Below are 22,290 nucleotides of genomic sequence, written 5' to 3'. Positions count from 1 at the left end.
GTGTGTGTGTGTGTGTGTGTGTGTGTGTGTGTGTGTGTGTGTGTGTGTGTGTGTGTAGAGGGAGAAGAGGGAAGGTTGGCTTCCTTCGTCTCTACTCGCACAAGTAGTATAAATAGGTTAGGTTAGATAAGATAGTGTTAAGTAGGATAAGATTAGGTTAAGTGTTAATGTAAAGATTGTAACCCTGAGGGGATCAATAAAGCATACATATATACATACATACAATATGCAGAAGTAAGAGTTCGAAAACTTGGAATATCCAATTAAGATAGGGCTCAGACGTTTGTGCGTGCTCCCGTGTGTTGCGCGGAAATTCGCTGCGCGCTTTGTTTACATTCAATAGGCCGCGCGCCAGTCGAAATGTGCTATCTCACTTCAGCAAGCACTCGATTCACTCGCGCGCACAGCGATAGGGTCGCAAATACTTGGCTTGATATTACCTCGATCTTCGTTGGCTTGATATTACATACGAACCTCGATAACTTCAAAACGGCTGATCCGAAGTTAATTACATTAGTGTTCTGCAAAGCTCTCGAGGTAAGCTACGAAAATATGCAATGAAAAATTGGGGGTTCCGTTTAAAAACTTCAAAGTGACTCTGACCTTAATCACCCAAGGTCAAACGAATGGTACTCTCGTATGTCCCCCAGTTGGCTGGAAACGCACGCACGCACGCACATGCTGATGGTAAACAGTAAGATACTAAAAAAACTTCAGTGTCTGTTATAAAGCGAGTATTATCATTGGTCCGCCAAAGGTTGAACCTGAGTTTTCGGGATAAGGAGGGCGTTTAAAAAAACATGTTTCAAACAAAAGTTACTTACTTTTCGATGGAGAATTAGAATCTACAATAAAAAGTTGGGGTTTCAATTTAAAAAAACAAAGTTGACCTTCACATGTCCTTGACACGTTCACTCAAGGTCACATCAATGACGCCGTCTTATGTCTCCCTTCGAACTAAACAACTTTTGTCTGAAACATTTTTCGATTTAACGCAGTGTTTCTGAGAAATTTGAGTGCAACTTTTAAAATGGGACACCCTGTATATATATATATACAGTGCTGGCAAAAAGTTCCGGAACGGTTAAAAATCTTGGAAAATAATGATATAGTGGAAAAATGTTTCAAACAAAAAGTATAGGGCTTAAAAAATCTATTAGATGATGATATATATTTGACCTTGGTATGACCTTGTAAAGCCCAGTCATGGTCAACATAAAAATCTTAAATGGAAACCCCTATTTTTTATTACATATTCTTGTAGCTTAGCTCGAGAGCTTTTCGAAACGCTATAATAAATTTTTTTCTCTTACGTACTTTTTGACTTATAAGGCTTGAAGGTTACACAGTACCGCCGGCATTAGAATTACCCAAGGTGTACCGCGTGGTTACACGGTCGGATTTACACCTCTTTTGTGTGTGTGTGTGTGTGCGCGCGCGTGTGTGTTCTTTATAAAACTAACTTCACAAAAATAGTTTATACTCGTATGTACGAACAACGGCATTAATGCCGTCCGAAAATACGTGTGACGCACACTAAGAAAGCGCGTCACTTATAAACTTTCTCGCGTATAGGTGAGGTGTTCCGATAACTATTTTGCTCGCTCGTGTTTACCTCACCTACAACCGGCATTGTGTAAGCGACCCGATCGTTGTGTGCGATCACAGGGGTATTCGGACGGCATTAATGCCGTTGTTCGTACATACGAGTATAAACTATTTTTGTGAGGTTAGTTTTATAAAGAACACACACGCGCGCGCACACACACACACACACAAAAGAGGTGTAAATCCGACCGTGTAACCACGCGGTACACCTTGGGTAATTCTAATGCCGGCGGTACTGTGTAACCTTCAAGCCTTATAAGTCAAAAAGTACGTAAGAGAAAAAAATTTATTATAGCGTTTCGAAAAGCTCTCGAGCTAAGCTACAAGAATATGTAATAAAAAATAGGGGTTTCCATTTAAGATTTTTATGTTGACCATGACTGGGCTTTACAAGGTCATACCAAGGTCAAATATATATCATCATCTAATAGATTTTTTAAGCCCTATACTTTTTGTTTGAAACATTTTTCCACTATATCATTATTTTCCAAGATTTTTAACCGTTCCGGAACTTTTTGCCAGCACTGTATATATTGAAAATATTCTTTATCGCGATCGTGCTATCTGCCATTACCTACCCGTTACTCATTACCGACCCTTACCGATAGGCGGAGTCGGTAATTGTGTGCGTCACACGGATATACGAAAGGCATATCTGCTTGTACAGTTAATTCTATTCTTATGTGTTCTATTTTTACAGAACCCAACACTATTTCACAAAGGCAATCGTGTGAAAGTCAACATATATACTCCAACATAACTATACAACACAACCCAATTGAACCACAACTTGAAGACTTTGAAAATAAAACAGTGTCAGAACAGAAGCCTGATAAAAATATAGTAGAAGATATAGAAGAGCCAGATGTTCCACGTAAGCTTCACCAATTGTATGGAAAAGATTTCAACGAAGATGGGGAAACGGTACAGTATAGTTATACAGGGTGAGTTTTTTATCTTCAGACTGCAAAATATCTCGAGAAATATGCATCGTACGGAAAAAATGTTCCACATAACCCGCACTATTTTCGAGGGGCCAATTCACTTATGCTAAAATTAGCCCGCCCCCGCCACCCCGGGGGTGGGGCGGGGGGTAACTTTGAAATATTAAATGGGAACCCCTACTTTTTATTGCAGATTCGGATTCTACGTCGAAAAATACGTAACTTTTGTGTGAAACATTTTTTCGAATTATCATAGATAGCGCTGTAGTCGGAGTGATTTTTTTCAATGAGTTCCTTTGCCTCTCACCATTCAATTAAATTAAATGTTCAAACTGATGACTTTCAACTTGGATGCATTTATTGATTCGCACTTCAAATGATTGTACACAACTTAAAAGTGTGCTTCAATTTGTGCGCAAGCATTCCTGGTTCGCTGAATCATGTTTTCACGAGTTGTTGGCACTTGTTCTTCTTCTTCATGTACCCGGTCCCCCGGACGTTGGCGATCACTCTGGCGATAGTTTCTCTCTCTTCCGCCATGCGGAAGAGCTCCTCCGCCCTTCGAATACCAGTCTATGTCCTGATGTTTCTTAGCCAGGATAACTGTTTTCTTCCTATTCCTCGGCGACCTTCAATTCTTCCCTTCAGAATTAGGTGGAGGAGGTGGTACTTCTCCCCTCGCAAGACGTGTCCGAGATAGCTAATCTTTCTACATTTGATAGTGGTTAGCAGCTCACGTTGTGCACGTGCTCTCTCCAGCACTTAAGTGTTGGACACTCTGTCGATCCAGGAGATTCGGAGCATATGCCTGATCATCCACATTTCGAAGGCCTCTAGGCGGTTCATCGTGCCTATCTTGAGGGTCCATGCCTCAACCCCGTACAGAAGAGCAGACCAAACATAGCATTTAGCTATCCTCCGCCGTATATTTAAGTTTAAACTATTGTCGCAGAAGAAAGGTCTCATTTTGTTAAAAATAGTGCGAGCATATTCTATTCTACGCTTAACCTCCCGATCGGGATCTAAGTCCTCAGTGATCAGGCACCTCAGATATTTGAATGAGGTGACACATTCAATTTGTTTACCGTGGAGGTGGAGAAATGAATCATGGTTCTGGCGGCTAAAACCTATCATCTTTGTTTCATCAATGTTAATACTTAATCTTGCTCTATGGCTGGTTGTGGAAATTCTATTGAGAAGCAGTTGGAGGTCCTCAATATTTTCCGCCAAAATAACCGTGTCGTCAGCGTATTTGAGAATACTGATGCGTACTCGATTCATCTTGATGCCGAGGTCCAAATTGCCAATGGCTTCTTTAAAGAACTTGTCCGCATATAAATTAAACAAGAGGCGAGAGGGGATACATCCTTGTCTGACCCCTCTCCGTATATCCACTCCTGATGACGTGGAGTTACGAATTCGTATTTCGGCTTTCTGTTGCCAATACAAATTCTTTATTATTCGGACATTTTTTGTCTACTCCGGCCTCAACGAGAAGCTCAATGAGTCTGGTATGACGTACCCGGTCGAAAGCTTTTTCATAGTCCACGAAGCATACAAACACATCCTGTCGATGATTTCGATACTTTTATAACAGAACGTTGAAACCAAAGAGCGCTTCGCGCGTGCCGAAGGCGTTCCTGAACCCGAATTGAGTCATCTAGGTCCATCGCATTTTGTTCGTATACGGGCATGAATGATGTGAAGAAATGTCTTTAGTATGTGACTCATAAGGCTAATTTAATTAAACGGTAGTCTCACTTTTTGGGGTGTTGTTTTTTCGGTATGATTATAAACGTCGATTTCAGCCATTCTTCCGGGATCTCGCCTGTGTTATAAATATGATTGAATAATCTCAGGATTATATCTATATTATCCTCGTCTATGAGTTTAATTATCTCTATCGGAATTTCGTCAGTGCCTGTGGCCTTCCTGTTTTTAACTATCGAGATGGCGTGTAGTACTTCCGATTTAAGTATCTCGGGACCCTCCAGATTTTCCTGATTAAGTTCCAAATTCGTTCTGGTGTCGTCGAAGAGCTTGGCTATAGTATATGTGCCATACGTTTACGGCTTCCCTTTCATCTAGTACAATCCTATTTGCTTCGTCCCGTATCGTCTAAGTTCTAAAAGGTTGTCTTGAATGTTCTCTACTTGTCATTACGTACTATCGGCGCAACGGTTCTAACTTGTTGTCTTGAACAAACAAAACAACCTTTTAGAACTTAGACCCACCTTTTCAGTTGTGCTACTGACACTCTAGTCATTTAGAAATTTGTTACTCCATTCTTTGGGGAGTTGTTTCAACAGTTTATTTTCTCTTACTCTTGAAGCTTTTTTTATTTCGTATTTCGACTAGAATGTTATTGATACTTCTTTAGTATGGAAGGTATGTCTGTACAAGAGAAAACCGAAATGGTTTTGATTTATGGAGAATGTGGCAGGAACATCGATGATGCTGTCACCCTTTATGCTCAGCGTTTTCCAGATAGGGAGCGGTCGTGCGCTTCTTTTTTCCGTGTTGTCAAACAGTTTACTACCGAAGGAAGTGTGCAACCCAAAAAAAGGAAGCGTAGAGCAACTGTCACTGGAGAAAATAATGAAATTGCAGTATTAGCTGCGGTGGCTAATAACCGCCATGTGAGCACTCGAGAAATAGCTCGCGATTTAGCATTGTCTCAGACTAGTGTTTGTAAAATATTAAAACGTCATAAATATCATCCTTACCATGTGTCTATGCATCAAGAACTTCATGGCGATGATTTCCATAATCGAGTGACGTTTTGTCAGTGGGCACTTGAACAGAAACGAAGAAACCCGGATTTCTTTCGTCGGGTACTTTTCTTTGACGAGTCGGCTTTCACGAACCACGGTACGGTTAATCGACACAACATGCATTATTGGAGTGTGGAAAACCCACACTGGTTGCGCCAAGTTGAACATCAGCGTCCTTGGTCTATTAAACGTTTGGTGTGGATTAATTGGCGACAAACTCATCGGCCCCTATTTCATTGAAGGCAATTTGACCGGTGAAAAATACTGCAACTTTCTGCAAAACGAACTGGCGACATTGCTTGAAGACCTAAGGTTCGAAGAGCGACAGAACATGTGGTTTCAACATGACGGTTGTCCAGCACATTATTCGGCAGTAGCACGGGAAGTATTAAATCGCGACTACAATGGTCGCTGGATTGGTAGAGGTGGACCCGTACATTGGCCTGCCAGATCGCCAGACCTTACGTCGCCAAATTTCTTTTTGTGGGGTTTCCTAAAAAATACAGTTTATCAACAAGTGCCAACAACTCGTGGAAACATGATTGAGCGAATCAGTAATGCTTGCGCACAAATTAAAGCAGACACACTTTTAAGTTGTGTACACTCATTTGAAGTGCGGATCAATAAATGCATCCAAGTTGAAGGTCATCAGTTCGAGCACTTAATTTAATCGAATGGTGAGAGGCAAGGGGACTCACTGAAAACAAGCACCCCGACGGTGAGAGGCAAGGGGACTCACAGAAAACAAGCACCTCGATGGTGAGAGGCAAGGGGACTCACTGAAAATAAGCACCCCGACAGTGAGAGGCAAGGGGACTCACTGAAAAAAACACTCCGACTACAGCGCTGTCTATGATAATTCGAAAAAAATGTTTCAGACAAAAGTTACGTATTTTTCGACGTAGAATCCGAATCTGTAATAAAAAGTAGGGGTTCCCATTTAATATTTCAAAGTTACCCCCCGCCCCACCCCCAGGGGCGGCGGGGGCGGGCTAATTTTAGCATAAGTGAATTGGCTCCTCGAAAATATTACGGGTTATGTGGAACATTTTTTCCGTACGATGCGTATTTTTCGAGATATTTTGCAGTCTCAAGTTAAAAAACTCACCCTGTATTTTCACGTTTGCAGCATACACACATACATACAGGGTGTCCCAGACTTACCGTATCACCGGTTAATGGTAGATTCCTGAAGTCATTCTGAGACGATAGTTCCTCTTGCAAAATGTCGAGGGTGGCGTAGATTCGGCGCTACGAAGGGTTTTAGTTATCTTATCCTTGTGCAGAATTTTCCCGCGTTCAGTGACGGTGGGTCGAAGGGACCTCGCGCATCGCGCACACTTCAATTTGATCTTACTTTTCGCGGCTGTTCACTGTTTATTTCTATTCACTGCACAATGTCCTGCAAACACTGTATCCTATTCCTATAAGCACTGTTCACTGTTCAGGGTCAAATCCGAAGATCTCGCTGGCCAAATCACTCGCTTCTCCGCGTTCGATCCATTTATCCGCGTATGTCTTGTTAAACGCACTTCCACATACGTGTACACCGAGATTTTCACGTGTTACCGTTCGACTTTCTGTGACATCAGCAGTACAATCGACGAGAAAAGACGGATCGATCGCTTACCATATTGCACGAAATCGCAGTACACGAGGAACTATCAAAACATACGTGAAGTGCAGCGCACCTCCGCGATGACAGAAAATCGATACGAGCGATGCGAAGTGCGCTGCACTAATATCGATAAGAAGTGATTCATAAAAACGATACAATTTACAATTTTATTAAATAATTATGCTCGCCAGAGATAAATCGGGATCTCGCGAAACATCGTATGCTGCGTGGTGACAGATTCCAAGCGTATCAAAAAATAAAAATCATAATTATTATCACCCTATATATATAAGTTATATTTATATAGAAAATGTATTATATTTAATTATGGCAAAGTAACTTCTCTTTTTTGATCATAGTGATGAAACACACTTTCTCTTCTCAGATATAAATCATTGTAATATATTATTATTATATGTATATTAATAAAGTATAATTATTAAAAAACACATGTGAAAGATAATTCAAAGACATTATTTCTATTGTTTACAGATGGTATTACTCAGAAATGGTGTTTTCTGTAAATCATCAGTCCTACATAACGCTCTTGGGTCTTCAACAAAGACAACACATTTGGTCCGAAAACTGGTACTTGGGGTGTTTAAAAAAGAGATTTTCAAAAAAAGAAGTATTCAAGTAACTGGCAATACACCTCGTTCTGTAGAAAAGCAACCTGGAGCAAAATATGATAACATCGATGTCGTTGCCAGATCGGCAATCATAAGTAAGCTTTTATTGCTATGTAGATTTACTTATATCAAAATACTTTTATTAGTATTATTATGTTGCGGAATTTTATTAGAATTATTATGTTTGCAGAACATGTGATTATTTTTAATGTATTTATTTAATTTCTTTCAGAATATGCTAAAGCAATAGGAAAACTTACAAAATGGCCATACGTTCATACAAAGGATCTTACGCTAAGGATAGAACGCTGTCTCAAAGGATTGGTGAACTCAAGCGTGAAGCCAATTCCAACTAATGCTATTAAGCATTTTTAGCTACACTAGTACAAGACAGGCGCGCGCTATTTTATTTTTCAATATTAATAATGTTTTCGAATAATAATATCTTTAACAATATATATCTATATGTGTTTTCTCCTTTTCTATAAACTTTTTATCTTCTCAAATAATTTGTACATTATTTATATATTTCTTTATATACATAATTCGGTATACATAATTCTTAACGTTTCTATTATCTTGTTGCTCACCTAGATAAACTTTTAATGCTTCCCAAGCTCTAACTCGGGAAAAAGCAACATAAAGCTGTCCATGATTAAAAACGTCTTTACGAAGATCTATTCCTATTCTGTCAAATGTCTGACCTTGTGACTTATTAATTGTCATAGCGAAAGCCAATTTTATTGGAAATTGTCTTCTTTTAAAAGTGAAAGGATACACATTTTCGCGATACAATGTTATACGATTTAGGAAAATAATATCTCCTATTTTATCACCCGTTAAGATTTCACATTTTAATAAATGGTCCGCAAGTTCTATAGTCATTAACCGAGTCCCGTGGCAAAGATCTTCATTGATACTAAGGTTTCTAATCAACATAACGATACAATTCGGTCTTAAACGCAATTCGTAAGGAGGTAGAGATGATGGAGACAAAGTATTAAAATATTCTGGTAATAAAACTTCTCTAATGTCACCGTTATCACCGCAATTTTCAGTACTATCCGTACTTGTATAAATTCGTTCTTTAGATATATCTAATAGTTCGACAACTCGTTTATTAATTTCATCTACATCAATATTCCTCGCTGAAAGTATCGCACATTTAGCTACTTTATTAAAATCTTTTCTTTGTATTAAATCGCCATATATCTGTGACTATATTTGCATCAGATGGTGCTATTCAACATTCAGGAATTTGTATGTTATCATTAGAATCATTTAATTTCCCATCACCCATATCTAATAAAAATGTTGCAAATTCAGTTTCCTCTGGAAGAACTCGCATATTTTCCGTTAGAGAAAAACTTACAAAATGTTTCTAAGTATAACTAAACTTGATAGAAAGATTCACGATTTCACATCGAGTACCATGTATCTTAATAGGAAGAAGTTGCCTGAAATCACCACCTAATATGATAATTTTTCCACCAAAAGGTAAGTCGTTATTCATAATGTCACGCAACGTTCGATCCATAATCTCTAATGCATATCGTAGTGCCATTGGCGCTTCATCCCAAATAAAAATATCTGTTTTTTTCAAATATTGCGCTTCTTTTGTTTTGATTTTAATGCTGGATGATGAATCTGCGAATAATGGAACTGGTAATCCAAAAGTTTTATGAACCGTCTTTCCCGCAGGAAGTAATGTTGCTGCAATGCCGGTAAAAGCCATCGTACATACATGTTTATTTCGAATTTTTGCTAAATAATAAATAGTTGTGTATATAAATGTTTTACCTGATCCACCTGGACCATCTATATAAAAACAATTGTTATTATAACAATTATTATCTAACATATTTAATATTATATCTATTATTTCTTTTTGTTTTTTATTTAATTGATTGTATTGTCTGGTACCATTTTCCATAATTTGTTCTAATGTCATAAAATCGTCTTCTTCGTTATTTTCTTGCAATTGTTCCATTTGTGGAAAATCAGCCAGACTTTTGCCTTCAGCATCCAACATAGCAATAATTTGTTCATATGCTTTCTTTTGTCCTTGTATCATTCCAAAATGTCTACAATAATCTTCAGACATTGCTACTTTAAATTTTTCCCAAAGCTCTTCGGGATGCAACGGTTGACAATGCAATAATATACGTACAAATAATCTACGAAGTTGTTTTGGCATCATCCATCCAACAGCTTCATTTAGAGCTCGTTTCCATTCATCATCATCGTCAATTAAACCTAAAGCGAAACATGATGCTGAAAATGATGAACAAACTTCTCCATTTACAGTTCTTAAATTCTCAAAACTCGTTGCTCCCTTTACAGAGTGAGTAATAACAATCGTAAATGATATAATTCTGTTTGTGTTGGGCTAACGGAATACATTCGTTCTATACAATCATAATGAGTTTTGCGTTTGCTCCAATGTAATACATTTCTACCGTTATTTTTTTTTTTAAACGTATAATAGCGTGGAATTTCTATATACAAATATTGTGTTGCATCTTCATCACGAGAATTTAATGCAAAATAATCTATTAACATAGTAACTTGATCTAAAGCAGAAGTTATTGTAGCTTCATCGGATCCATTTTCAATTATAATATTTTGTTCATTCGGAAGATGAACAGGTAAACGTATTACAGTATGACTTTTATCTTGTAATTTGTTTTCAAGAATATGCCAGCTCGCTTCTACAGGTCCAACATAACGAGCTTCAATAAAATCACGTATTTCATCATGATCTATAATTATATGTTCTGTTACTGGCTCAATTCTAATGGCAGCAGCATCATGTCCTTTATAAATATATTTATACAGATATTTAACCGATTTGATACTTGAAACAACTTCTACATTGATATGACAATTAAATATTAACGATAAAACAGGACAATATTGAACTACATAACGATTATCAACTATATATCCTCCAGGGCGTTCAAAACTTTTACTATTATTTCGTCGACGATAATAGGGATAAGCATCTTCATCCATTCTGGTTTCTTCTAAATAACATTTTGGATATTTTTTCGAACATTTTCCGTCTACCAAACACCAATTGCCACAGGGTCCATGAATCATGTCTCTTATAACTGTCATGTAAAGTACGATTTTCACAAGGATCAGGAATTTCAGCAGAAATATATTTATCAACGATCTGTGGAGTTGTTATTTTGAAATTATGTTTTAAAGTAATCAATATGTGGACATGTGGCAAACCACGTTTTTGAAATTCAATGACATAAACAAAGGCTGCTATCTCACCAAAAAATTTTGTTTTACAATCAAATCAATTAAATAATCTTTTTTACTATTAAATACACGGGCACAAATGTCAGGTCTATCAGAAGCTTGTTGACCATGCAAAAGATTTTCTTCAATTTCACGCCATTTTGGATTGCAAGTCATTGTAATAAAAAGATCTGGTTTCCCAAATTTACTAACAATTGCCATTGCATCTTGATAATTTTGTAACATATTTCGTGGTGATCCAATAAACGAAGAAGGAAGTATAATCATTTTTCCAATATGTCCATTTAAATTATTCGCCATAGTTTGCATATAATCTTTTAATCCTTGATATGTTTCAGTGCGTAATTCTTTTTGATAAGCTTTGCAATAATCTGTTCTGTCCTTTTCAATTTTTACATAACTATCTACAAGCCACTGTTGAAATAAACGATGTCATAATAAATACACATTAAATTCATCATGAATAGCCATACGATATTTAATATACTGTCCACGAGTTATTCGTATATTACTATTTACTTTTGTTAAATTACGATGCCATCCTTGAGTACCATATGAATAAAACAGTGGATATCCATGGTTCAACATTTGGATCCATACTACTAACAGTTTGCAAAGTTTTGGTATTTCTATTACGTATTGTTACGTATGATTCTGGAATTTCTCCATTAGCGGTTGTATGAAAAACAGCAGCAACTTTATTAGTTCTTTGAGCATTATATCGGCGTCGATCCATACCTGGTCGTAATGTAAATAATAACCTTTTTCAAAAAAAGTAAAAAAAGGCGCCAAGTATGCGCATGGTATGTGCTCGAAAAAACCAATGTGGTAGTTTCTTTAATTAAAAAAATATTAAACCAAGTAATATGTACCTTTATATTCTCATTCAATGATCCTATTCCAATCCAAGCGATAGTAATTCTAATTGTCTTCAAATATTATTATTTATAGTATTTTTCAAAAAAATTTATGAAATCCTCAAATTGCGCCAATTGCAAAGAGGATGTATTACCTCGAAAATTAATTATTGTACAACAATTTTTAAAAAACCAAGTGATAGTATCTTACCAATTACAAAGAGAATATATGTATATATTGTCTTGAAAATTTGTTATACAACTACTTTCAAAAAATATAAAACTTTGATTGATCAAATAATATTTAATGCAAAATACTTGGCGCTGCTAGACCTCGCCAGCGCTTAGCATCTCGTCTGCGCTCCTTACACGCCTACTAAAGCTCAAGCCGTTTGTTTACATATCAAATTCATATAAAAAGAAGTTTAACAAATTTCACGCGTTTAATACTAAAGGCTAAACTTAATACTAAATACTAAATTGCTTAATACTAAATACTAAACGCTGAAAGAGAGAAAGAGATTTCTTGTAATACTCGGTCTAGCAGCGCCAAGTATTTTTCATTAAATATTATTTAATCAATGAAAGTTTTATATTTTTTGAAAGTAGTTGTATAACAACTTTTCAAGACAATATATACACCCTAAAAAAACCTTTTTAAAAAAAGAAAAAATATATACGCCAAGTACATAAAAACTCCCAACTTGTCAAAACTCAAAACTAAATATGAAATCAATAATTAACTAACCAAGTATCTAGAAGCAGTTTGAGTATTTTACCCAAACGTTTTCCATGCATACTCACTTATCGCATGACGACATTGAAGTACTTGGCGTGCCCGAATTACATTAAAACGTCCTGTCCTACCTGTAAGAGACACAAAATCATTTGCGAGTCATTATTGAAAATCATGAAGGTACAAGATATAATACAAATCAAGATATTGTACAAATTTACAAGAATACATGACCACTGCGATTCGGGCACGCCAAGTACTTCAATGTCGTCATGCGATAAGAGAGTATGCATGGAAAACGTTTGGGTAAAATACTCAAACTGCTTCTAGATACTTGGCTAGTTAATTATTGATTTCATATTTAGTTTTGAGTTTTGACAAGTTGGGAGTTTTTATGTACTTGGCGTATATATTTTTTCTTTTTTTAAAAAGGTTTTTTTAGGGATCTCATTCTTTTTTGTAAATTTAAAAAATTTGACTATATTTTAGTTTTACATTCTTTTGAACATGTAATTAGTATTACATAATTTCTTTTTATATGTTTTATTATCAATTATTTTGCATGCTAACACGTACATCGTTCCGATGCAATTTGTAATAAGTTTTATTAAGAATAATCTTTTGATTTTTATATAATGTAAACTATTTTTATATATTTTATACTTTTTCTGCTTTGCTAACAAAATTTCTCTATGTGATTTACAATATTTTTTATTATAACTTTAACAATATAACTTTACTTTCACATAAATCATTTTTACGAGTTTTATAATTTTATGCAATGAATGTGGTAGCGCTCGACGTTATGCAATGAACAACAAAATTACCTTTTTAAAAAAAGGTACAAAAAAGCGCCAAGTATACGCGCCTGAAGTTCTTTCAAAAAAGGACTCTACAAAACTAATGAAATGAACAAATTGCGCCTACTACAATGGGTATTTATGCAAACCAGAAAATCTATTACTTTATTATTACCCTTTGGCCGATATTCATTGTTGATTCTGATTTAAGACCATCTTAAGTACAATTATAAGATATTTGAAACCAATTACACAGTCGTATTAGCATCTTAAGACATTACTTTAGATCGTCTGGAAATAAGAATGGACTATGAATACTAGCCTTTGATATTAAAAAATAAAGGATATAATAATATTAAGCAGATATTTTTATACGAATAAATATTTTAATACATAGAAATATATTTATTAATACAAATAAGTGTTTTTTTCAAAATACTTGGCGCTGCTAAACCGAATCATTATGTTAATTGCCTCGTTCTCTTTCTTTCTCTCTTGTGAATGCGTGCATGTGTGTGTGTGTGTGTGACATTAGAATTAAGCACAGAATAAGTTTAACTACATTTGTATATATATGTATTTCAGCGAGGTGTTATGTAATTTAGAGTTTAAGGAAATTATTGTAATCTTTAGATTATTTCAATACTAAGACAATTTTTGATTCGGTTTAGCAGCGCCAAGTATTTTGAAAAAAACACTTATTTGTATTAATAAATATATTTCTATGTATTAAAATATTTATTCGTATAAAAATATCTGCTTAATATTATTATATCCTTTATTTTTTAATATCAAAGGCTAGTATTCATAGTCCATTCTTATTTCCAGACGATCTGAAGTAATGTCTTAAGATGCTAATACGACTGTGTAATTGGTTTCAAATATCTTATAATTGTACTTAAGATGGTCTTAAATCAGAATCAACAATGAATATCGGCCAAAGGGTAATAATAAAGTAATAGATTTTCTGGTTTGCATAAATACCCATTGTAGTTGGCACAATTTGTTCATATCATTAGTTTTGTAGAGTCCTTTTTTGAAAGAACTTCAGGCGCGTATACTTGGCGCTTTTTGTACCTTTTTTTAAAAAGGTAATTTTGTTGTGATTTCACACATTTTGTAGTGTAAAGTGTGTTATTCTTTTTTATAATATATGAGGAGATAAAAGCCATAGTCCTGTCAGTCAAGGTTTTTAAAAGTATTAACTTACATGTTTCCTATTCTAAAAAAGGCGTGTAAACTTCATGTTCTTTTTTATCGAATATTGAGGCCTCTTTTCCGCGACGCTGATTGGTTATCTCGCTTGGCTCGAACTTCGTGTGGCTTGAACTTCGTGTTACAAATGTCAGAATGTCATAGTGGCTGTCAGTGCGGTTATATTGACAATTTTATTTATTATTTCTTAGGAACGTGAAAACGGCAGCTGTCAATTCTGTCAAATTTGTATATTGATGAAATACGATGAAATAAATATACCACCTTTAACGACTTTTTTAGAATAGGATTTGTGGTATTTATTATATAATAAATAATAGATGAATATTATTATTCGAAAACATTATTAATATTGAAAAATAAAATAGCGCGCGCATAGCACTCGCTCTCTCCCCCTCTCGCTCTCTCGCTCTCTCGCTTTCTCATTCTCTATCGTCATGGACGTGGTGCAACGTCGTCGTCGACGTGGTGCAACATCGTCGTCGTCGACATGGTGTAACGTCGTCGTCGATGATGGTGCTTGCAATTACTTGCAATTTATGTATTTTTTATAGTATTTGCGATTTATATCTTTATCGTAAAATAAAACATTTCCCATGTATTATTAAAATCATTTTTAATTCATAATAAATTAAATCATGCATGTGTGAACAGCAGCTTGAGGGACAAAATCGCTTTGCATGTGTATGTGCGAACATACGTACGTGAGTCTAAACCAGAATATGGAAACGGAACGTCACGATTCTAACGTACAATTATAGTATCTCAGGATTGACTGCACCAATCTTATTCGCATTGGTCGCGATCGAAAGCTCGCATTCACATTTTATTATACAAGTGCCGTTAGACTTTTGATTACGGCTTTAATTCCTGAGCTATTTTAATCATAAGTTGATATGACCTGTCAAATGGCATGAATTCCAGATAAGCTACTTGGTAGCGCGCGACGTTTATGCAATGAAATTGGTAACACTCGATATTATACAGTGACTCTCATTGTTCGGAACCTTATTTTTGATTATGTACTTGGCGTCGCGACGCTACCGCGTCGCTTGATATATTCTCTTTGTAATTGGTAAGATACTACCACTTAGTTTTTTTTAAATTGTATAATAATTAATTTTTGAGGTAATATATCCTCTTTGCAATTGACGCAATTTGAGAATTTCATAAATTTTTTTGAAAAATACTATAAAATAATATTTAAAGACAATTAGAACTACTATCGCTTGGATTGAAATAGGATCATTGAATGAGAATATAAAGGTACATATTACTTGGTTTAATATTGTTTTAATTAAAGAAACTACTACATTGGTTTTTTCGAGCACATACCACGCGCATACTTGGCGCCTTTTTTACTTTTTTTTTGAAAAAGGTAATTTTATCGAGATATCATGCATTTTTGTAGTTATATATAATACAATGATACAATAAAAATGTCGTCTGTGAAGCTGGCACGACGTTCTACCAATATCGAAAAAATATTAAAAGTTCTAATAGCACTTTTCATAGTTCTACAGTTCTTGATAAAAATTAAAGAGTTCCGCATTCCTTCTATTGAAAAATCAAAATTGAAAAAATGTGCTAACTTCGTGAATCTAGCACGACACTCTCCCCTCTAAAGTACTAAAACGTGTGGACAATTATTTTTGACTATAGTTCCCGATAGTTCTAATCGAGATTCACACATATATACACTTTCAGATCGATATTCCACCAATTAACAATTTTTGAATAATTTGTTATATCTGCGTTGAGCACGACACTTACAAGGAGTTGCTAACAAGTGCGAAATCAACTTTCGAATGAGTCATAGTACATTCGAAAGGGGACGAAAAAATATTTGTGTCGTGTCCGAGGATTTGGGTGTATGGGCCTTAGGTTCGGAGAAAATCACATCGAAATGTGAATATTTTCCAGCTGTACGGTAAGTACCTTGAACAGCTAAAGTTCGGCATGAAGCGCGATAGCCTAGTGGTTAAGCGCGCACCTAGCGTTTTGCCGGCCGCGCAAGCTGGGTTCGAGACCGCGTTGTGACAATTTTTTTCTTCAGGTTTTTTTTTCTTTCTCTGTTTAATGAAATGGTTTTATTCTTTATATAATGATTTATTCTTCGATTTTATTTTATTTTGCAATTATTTGTGTGGAATCAAAAATAACTATAGTTTTTGTATATGTTATTATACCTATTTTGTTAGTTATTATATAAAAAAATCTGACATTGTTGTACAATGTTGCGTGTGATAATTTATATTTGCTAACTTTGTCGCATACCAAGCGCATTCGATCATTTTTTGAGGAACTTTCGTTTGCTCAAAGTCAGGTAAACTGACCTCCGATTTATATGAACGCTATTTAAAACCAGTTGTAAAACCGTACGTTGGAAGCAACGCCTTCTTGATGATTGAGACTCTTGGGGAGGTCAGAAAAATATTCACATGTATAATGAAATTTTTGTGAATGACGAAAACAAACCAACATGTAATTTACAAATAATACCGCCGACATGCACTCCGATTTGTCAACCCTGCGACGTCTATTTTTATCGACAAGTAAAAATTATTATCAAACGCATTCAAAACTGTCCGGATATTATGGTTAGCGAAGAAAGAAGAGAATTGAATACGCAATATGACGCTATACGGATTCAATCACTGACTCATTATTTATTATGTGCTCCGCAATTTGAAAAAATGATCGAATTCGCTTGGTATGCATCAAAATTAACAAATGAACGCGACATATTTTATAACGTTAATTAGTTATGTTTTCCACCCAATGTACATAACAATAAATGTAAATGCAACATGCGGCTTTCATTTATAAAATATTCATGGTGTGTGAATCATTTATGTTTTCTATGCTTCTATATCAAGCGACGCGGTAGCGTCGCGACGCCAAGTACATAAAAAATAAATAGCCGCATGAGAAATAGCCGCTTGATACAGCACTGGCGTGACATCGTCGAGGCGCTACCAAGTAGCTTATTCGGAATTTACATCATTTGACAGGTCACATAAACTTGTGATTAAAATATCTCAGGAACTAAAGCCGTAATAAAAAATCTAACGGCACTTTTATAATATAATATAATAACCTGTCATTATATTTAGTAATGTATTTGACAGATTTCTTAACCTGAAAAGTGATCAACTTTAACGATTAATATCCCGCTTTGTGGGGCAGAGCGACGCTTTTTTCTACCAGATTCTTTCGTTTCGTGTAAATCGTCTCGAAAGAGCTTAATGAGGCCGCTAAACTGAATATAGGGGAGACCGGGGCTCGTTGGCACAAGAGGCAAGTTGGCATTGCGTTCAATTAATGTATTTGTGGCAAAAAAACTATAAGAAAGTTACTTCAAAATAACTCTTTCATAACGTAGATACTTTTCTCAAAGTTTCATTTAAATAAAAAAAGTATTATAATAAAAACAAGGAACATTCTGATTCAAGAGCAGCCAAGTAAATTTTTGAGCATTTAAAACTTTCGTATTAATATTCTTTAGCTTGAGAGAATAAATCTAAGTATCGCATTATTAGTTAAAAGAAATGTTTCTGTTACTGTTAGCACATGTTATTTTGAATAATGACAATAATTATTTATAATAAAATGATTTAAATCAAATGTGTGTAGAGCTGGGGTACGTTGGCTCAAATTTTATGAGGTATGTTGGCTCATAGCATTAACATAGCATTAGGTTAGGTACGTTTATGTATTGTTGCTGTGTGAGAAGTGAGAACATACCTACGATCCTACGATTGCTATAGTATTTAGAAGTGATACATAAAAGTGATACATAGAAGATTAATTGTAAGTAACTTTATATATGTATAATATGAGACTGCTAAAACAATTCTATGCGTGTATATAATAATGTAACCTCAAATCTAATTGTAATTATTGTAATTATCGACGCATAGCCAACTTATACCGTGATGTATGTCAATTTACCCCACTATCGGGGCAAGCTGGCTACAATGCAATACGTTCGTATCTCATTCATTACAAAAAAACTATGCAGTATACAGGATCGTTTCTGGCATGGAAATGTAGAGAAAGGTTTGCTCTATCATATTAGTACAATTTCATTATTATAATTAGTTGTTTAAAGAGTCGAATGACGAAATTATAAAAATGGTGCCAACGAGCCCCGGTCTTCCCTACTTACCGGATTACAGTACGTAACTCTCACGAGACGAGGGTTCGAGACCCACTGATCAGGGCCAACAAGCTCAAATGACGATCAAGAGTTTTCAGTTATGCTCCCCCGCCTCTACCAGATGTCGCCAGAGAAGGATGGAAAAAGAAGTTTATTCTCTTATGCGATAAAGATTCTATGCTGTAAGCAGTCCTTTAATGACAAAAGCTGATAAGCAGGCAATAATAATCTTAATCTTTTACAAAATGAGCCATAAGAAGTGTTCCATTTATGACTGTTCTTCAAAAAATAAACGCATGTTCGCGTTTCCTAATCCTGAGAAGGATGAAGAACGATATAAAAAATGGATAATGGCCTGTGGCAATCCCATATTAAAAGACGTACCACATAATAAAATAGTAAAAAGGACAATCTGCGAAGACCATTTTGAAGATAAATATAAATTAAAGAAAAAATTGAGTTATTGCGCAGTACTAACATTATTTTTACCAAGTAAGTATATTAAATTTATACTATTAAGGCTGTGATTAACTTAGCGCTGTAATTTTAATTATTATAATTTTAATTATTACTTTATATATGATTTTAATATTATATTTATTTTTGCAGGATGCATTTATGAAGATACATCTAATGATAGTAATACTACAATGATAGCAATACAACAAGACTATAATGATAACAATACTATAAAACTACAAGATGATACATATGCTATTGCAAGTACGTCAAAAGGTAAGATTTAGAAAAGTTTTCATTCATAATTTTAAATTATCTTTAACAGTTTATAAGGAATTATTATAATTATTATTTTAATTAATGAATGTAATATTATTATCTCATTATAAATATGAATATCATATATGAAGATGATACGACATACGAAGATAGGACAGGATGTAACAGTAGGAATGAAACAAGAAATAGTTAGTAACAAAATTATAACTAATTTATTTTAGACAATATTAATTAAATAATGCAGTTTTATTCTGCATTTTGTACTTGTTTTTAAAACCTTTTCGTAGAAAGTCTTATATTGATTTAATGTATTACTATATATTATATACAGGGTGGGGCAATAACTATTACCACCTTAAATATCTTCTAATTTATAAGGTCCAAAGGAAAATTTATGTAATTAAAATTATACGGTACGAAGGGGGCTAACATATGGCGATAATAATTTTTGTCCTGGTGGAGGCGCTTCGAAGATATCAAGGTCACCTTCATTTTTTTTAATGGGTTCGGTATGTTTTTTTCCATAATTTCATAGAGGAGCTTAAAACAAGTACGGAACTCATAACACAAAATTATTGAACAAGAATAAATGTAAATGAAAACGATAAAAAATACATTTTTTAAAATGAAACTATGTTATTTTATTACGTGACGTTTTATCTCTTATTTTATTATTAATGTTTATAAAAGGTGTTCGAAGTGATGGCCATTACTATCAATACAACACTGGATTCTTCTGATCACTGATTGGCTTGCTCTTCTAATAACGTCGGGAGCTATTGATGCACATGCTTCAATGATCCGTTGTCGCATGATTTGAGGTGTAGACCATGTCTTTTAGGATTTCCCACAAAAAGAAATCCAGTGGTGTCAAGTCTGGTGAACGAGCTGGCCACCCTACAGGACCTCCACGTCCAATTCAGCGATTTGCAAATTTTTCATTAAGTTTATTTCTCGCAAATAATGAAAAATGAGCAGGGCATTCATCATGCTGGTACCACATTGTTCGTCGTGTGATTAAAGGCAGGTCTTCTAATAAATGAACCAAGTTATGCTATAGGAAATTGGCGTAGCTGTTGCCATGTAGATGTCCGTCGATAAAATAAGGACCAATAATTTTGTTATCTATGATACCACACCATACATTCAAAGACCATTGTCTCTGGTGTTCAATCTGCCGCAGCCAATGAGGATTTTCCACTGCCCAGAAATGCATATTATGTAAATTAACATTCTCGTGATTAGTGAATGTTGCCTCATCAGTAAATAACACTGTATCAAAAGATGAGTCATTGATTCGAATTTGTTGTTGAGCCCATTGGCAAAATTCAACACGATTTACAAAGTCCATTCCATGTAATGCTTGGTGAAGGCTGAGGTGATATGGATGGAATTTGTTAATGATGCAAGATGCGGAGTACGCTCCTCCGATTAATACCAGATTCTCGTTCAATTTGTCGCGAACTAATGTGCGGATTTTGAGCCACCATTGTGAGAACTCTAATTTCATTCCCTTCATTAGTTTTTCGCTTTTCACGCTCACTTTTACGTGTATTTAAGCTACCGGTTTGTCTAAGTTTATCACACACATTTTTAAATGTTCGACGCGAAGGCTGAGTGCGATTAGGATATCGTTCAGCGTATAAATTTTGCGCTCTCACTGAATTTTTTTGACATTCTCCATAAATGAGGATCATGTCGACTTGTTCTTCAAATGAATACATCTTGCACAATTGACTTATCTATCGATACTACTTTTTATGTTTATCTTATCCTGTGAACTTATTAAGATGGCCTTCAAAGGGCCTTTGTTTTCATTGAAATAAGTTTACGTCACTATTTATTTTCATCAATGTATCCGTTTGTAGAACAAGTTGATACTCATTTATGAGGAATGTCAAAATCAAAACATTCCAACAAAACATACTAATAAAGCGTCATTTCGTACATCTTTTAAACGTAAATTTCATTTAATATAAAAATGTATTTTTTATCGTTTTCATTTACATTTAATCTTGTTCAATAATTTTGTGTGATGAGTTCCGTACTTGTTTTAAGCTCCTCTATAAAATTATGGAAAAAAAACATACCGAACCTATTAAAAAAATGAAGGTGACCTTGATATCTTCGAAGCGCCTCCACCAGGACAAAAATTATTATCGCCATATGTTAGCCCCCTTCGTACCGTATAATTTTGATTACATAAATTTTCCTCTGGACCTTATAAATTCGAAAATATTTAAGGTGGTAATAGTTATTGCCCCACCCTGTATAGCTTCTTCATAATAAACAAAACAAATTTCTTTCGCAAGTTTAATAACAGATATGTTTATCTTTTTATAGATGTGCACGAGAAAAGAAGGGAGGAAAATAATTATAATAAAATAAGAGAGATAGGTTAGTCAATTATGTTATGTATATTTGAAATATATAGTATATGTGTATATATGTATACATATGCACATATTGTATATATCATATATACATATACAGCCATATATATACAGTAGGGTGCAGTGAATCCCTGGAATAATAATAGAAAACGTATTGACATGACTTGCCTGGGTGGGTCGATAATTATTAACGCGCGCGGATCATAAAAATATTTAAACAAAAGAAATATTAGAAGTAGCCTTTTCTTTCAAACATGCGCACACATACACACACACACGCACACACATATATATAACTATATCAAAGGGTTAAAACATACATATATATACATATGTTTGAATATTTTGATGCACCACGCATGTTGATCATTATTGACTCAAGTTATAGGTAAATTATGTCGTAGGGCTTCATTATTACCAAGCAATGCTTGACTGCAGCCTATTGTACATACGTATATATAGATATACATATGTACATGTATGTACATCTATATATTATAAGAAAAAGATGAAATCAAACATGCAGTCTAGCGTATTATATAT

The 22,290-nt window shown here is 34.8% G+C and overlaps 3 protein-coding genes across 9 annotated transcripts in view; all 3 read left to right on the top strand.

Annotated features, from left to right (window-relative positions):
- Positions 1-8,031, top strand: part of LOC105276337 — a 334,767-nt gene extending 326,736 nt beyond the window's left edge. The window contains exons 13-15 of one of the 5 annotated variants that reach the window (XM_026970859.1): positions 2,309-2,532; positions 7,437-7,668; positions 7,806-8,031. In XM_026970859.1, the coding sequence (XP_026826660.1) occupies positions 2,309-2,532; positions 7,437-7,668; positions 7,806-7,948 (599 nt within the window). In that variant the 3' untranslated portion in view covers positions 7,949-8,031. Of the gene's footprint in view, positions 1-2,308; positions 2,553-7,436; positions 7,669-7,805 lie in introns of those variants that run through there. The other 4 variants (XM_026970864.1, XM_026970865.1, XR_003406730.1 and 1 more) reach the window with 4 other exon arrangements.
- On the top strand, positions 4,199-5,595 carry LOC113562216. Its single transcript, XM_026970875.1, has one exon. It carries the CDS (start codon positions 4,934-4,936, stop codon positions 5,564-5,566), a length of 633 nt encoding a protein of 210 aa, XP_026826676.1. The 5' UTR covers positions 4,199-4,933; the 3' UTR covers positions 5,567-5,595.
- An 8,591-nt stretch (positions 8,032-16,622) lies between the features above and the next one.
- On the top strand, positions 16,623-22,290 carry LOC105277132. 3 transcript variants are annotated; one of them, XM_026970497.1, is made up of 5 exons: positions 16,623-17,468; positions 17,586-19,108; positions 19,226-19,351; positions 19,486-19,542; positions 21,698-22,290. In XM_026970497.1, exons 2-5 carry the CDS (start codon positions 18,814-18,816, stop codon positions 21,754-21,756), a joined length of 537 nt encoding a protein of 178 aa, XP_026826298.1. In that variant the 5' UTR covers positions 16,623-17,468; positions 17,586-18,813; the 3' UTR covers positions 21,757-22,290. The 3 variants fall into 3 exon arrangements, with proteins under 3 accessions (XP_026826298.1, XP_011333599.1, XP_011333601.1); XM_011335297.2 differs by lacking the exon at positions 16,623-17,468 and having other exon boundaries at positions 17,500-18,798; positions 18,867-19,108; XM_011335299.2 differs by lacking the exons at positions 16,623-17,468; positions 19,486-19,542 and having other exon boundaries at positions 17,506-19,108.

This window comes from Ooceraea biroi, chromosome 6 (assembly GCF_003672135.1).
Source record: "Ooceraea biroi isolate clonal line C1 chromosome 6, Obir_v5.4, whole genome shotgun sequence".
NCBI lineage: Eukaryota > Metazoa > Arthropoda > Insecta > Hymenoptera > Formicidae > Ooceraea > Ooceraea biroi.
Note: the sequence above shows the minus strand (reverse complement) of the source record. Positions and strands in the feature narration are given on the sequence as shown.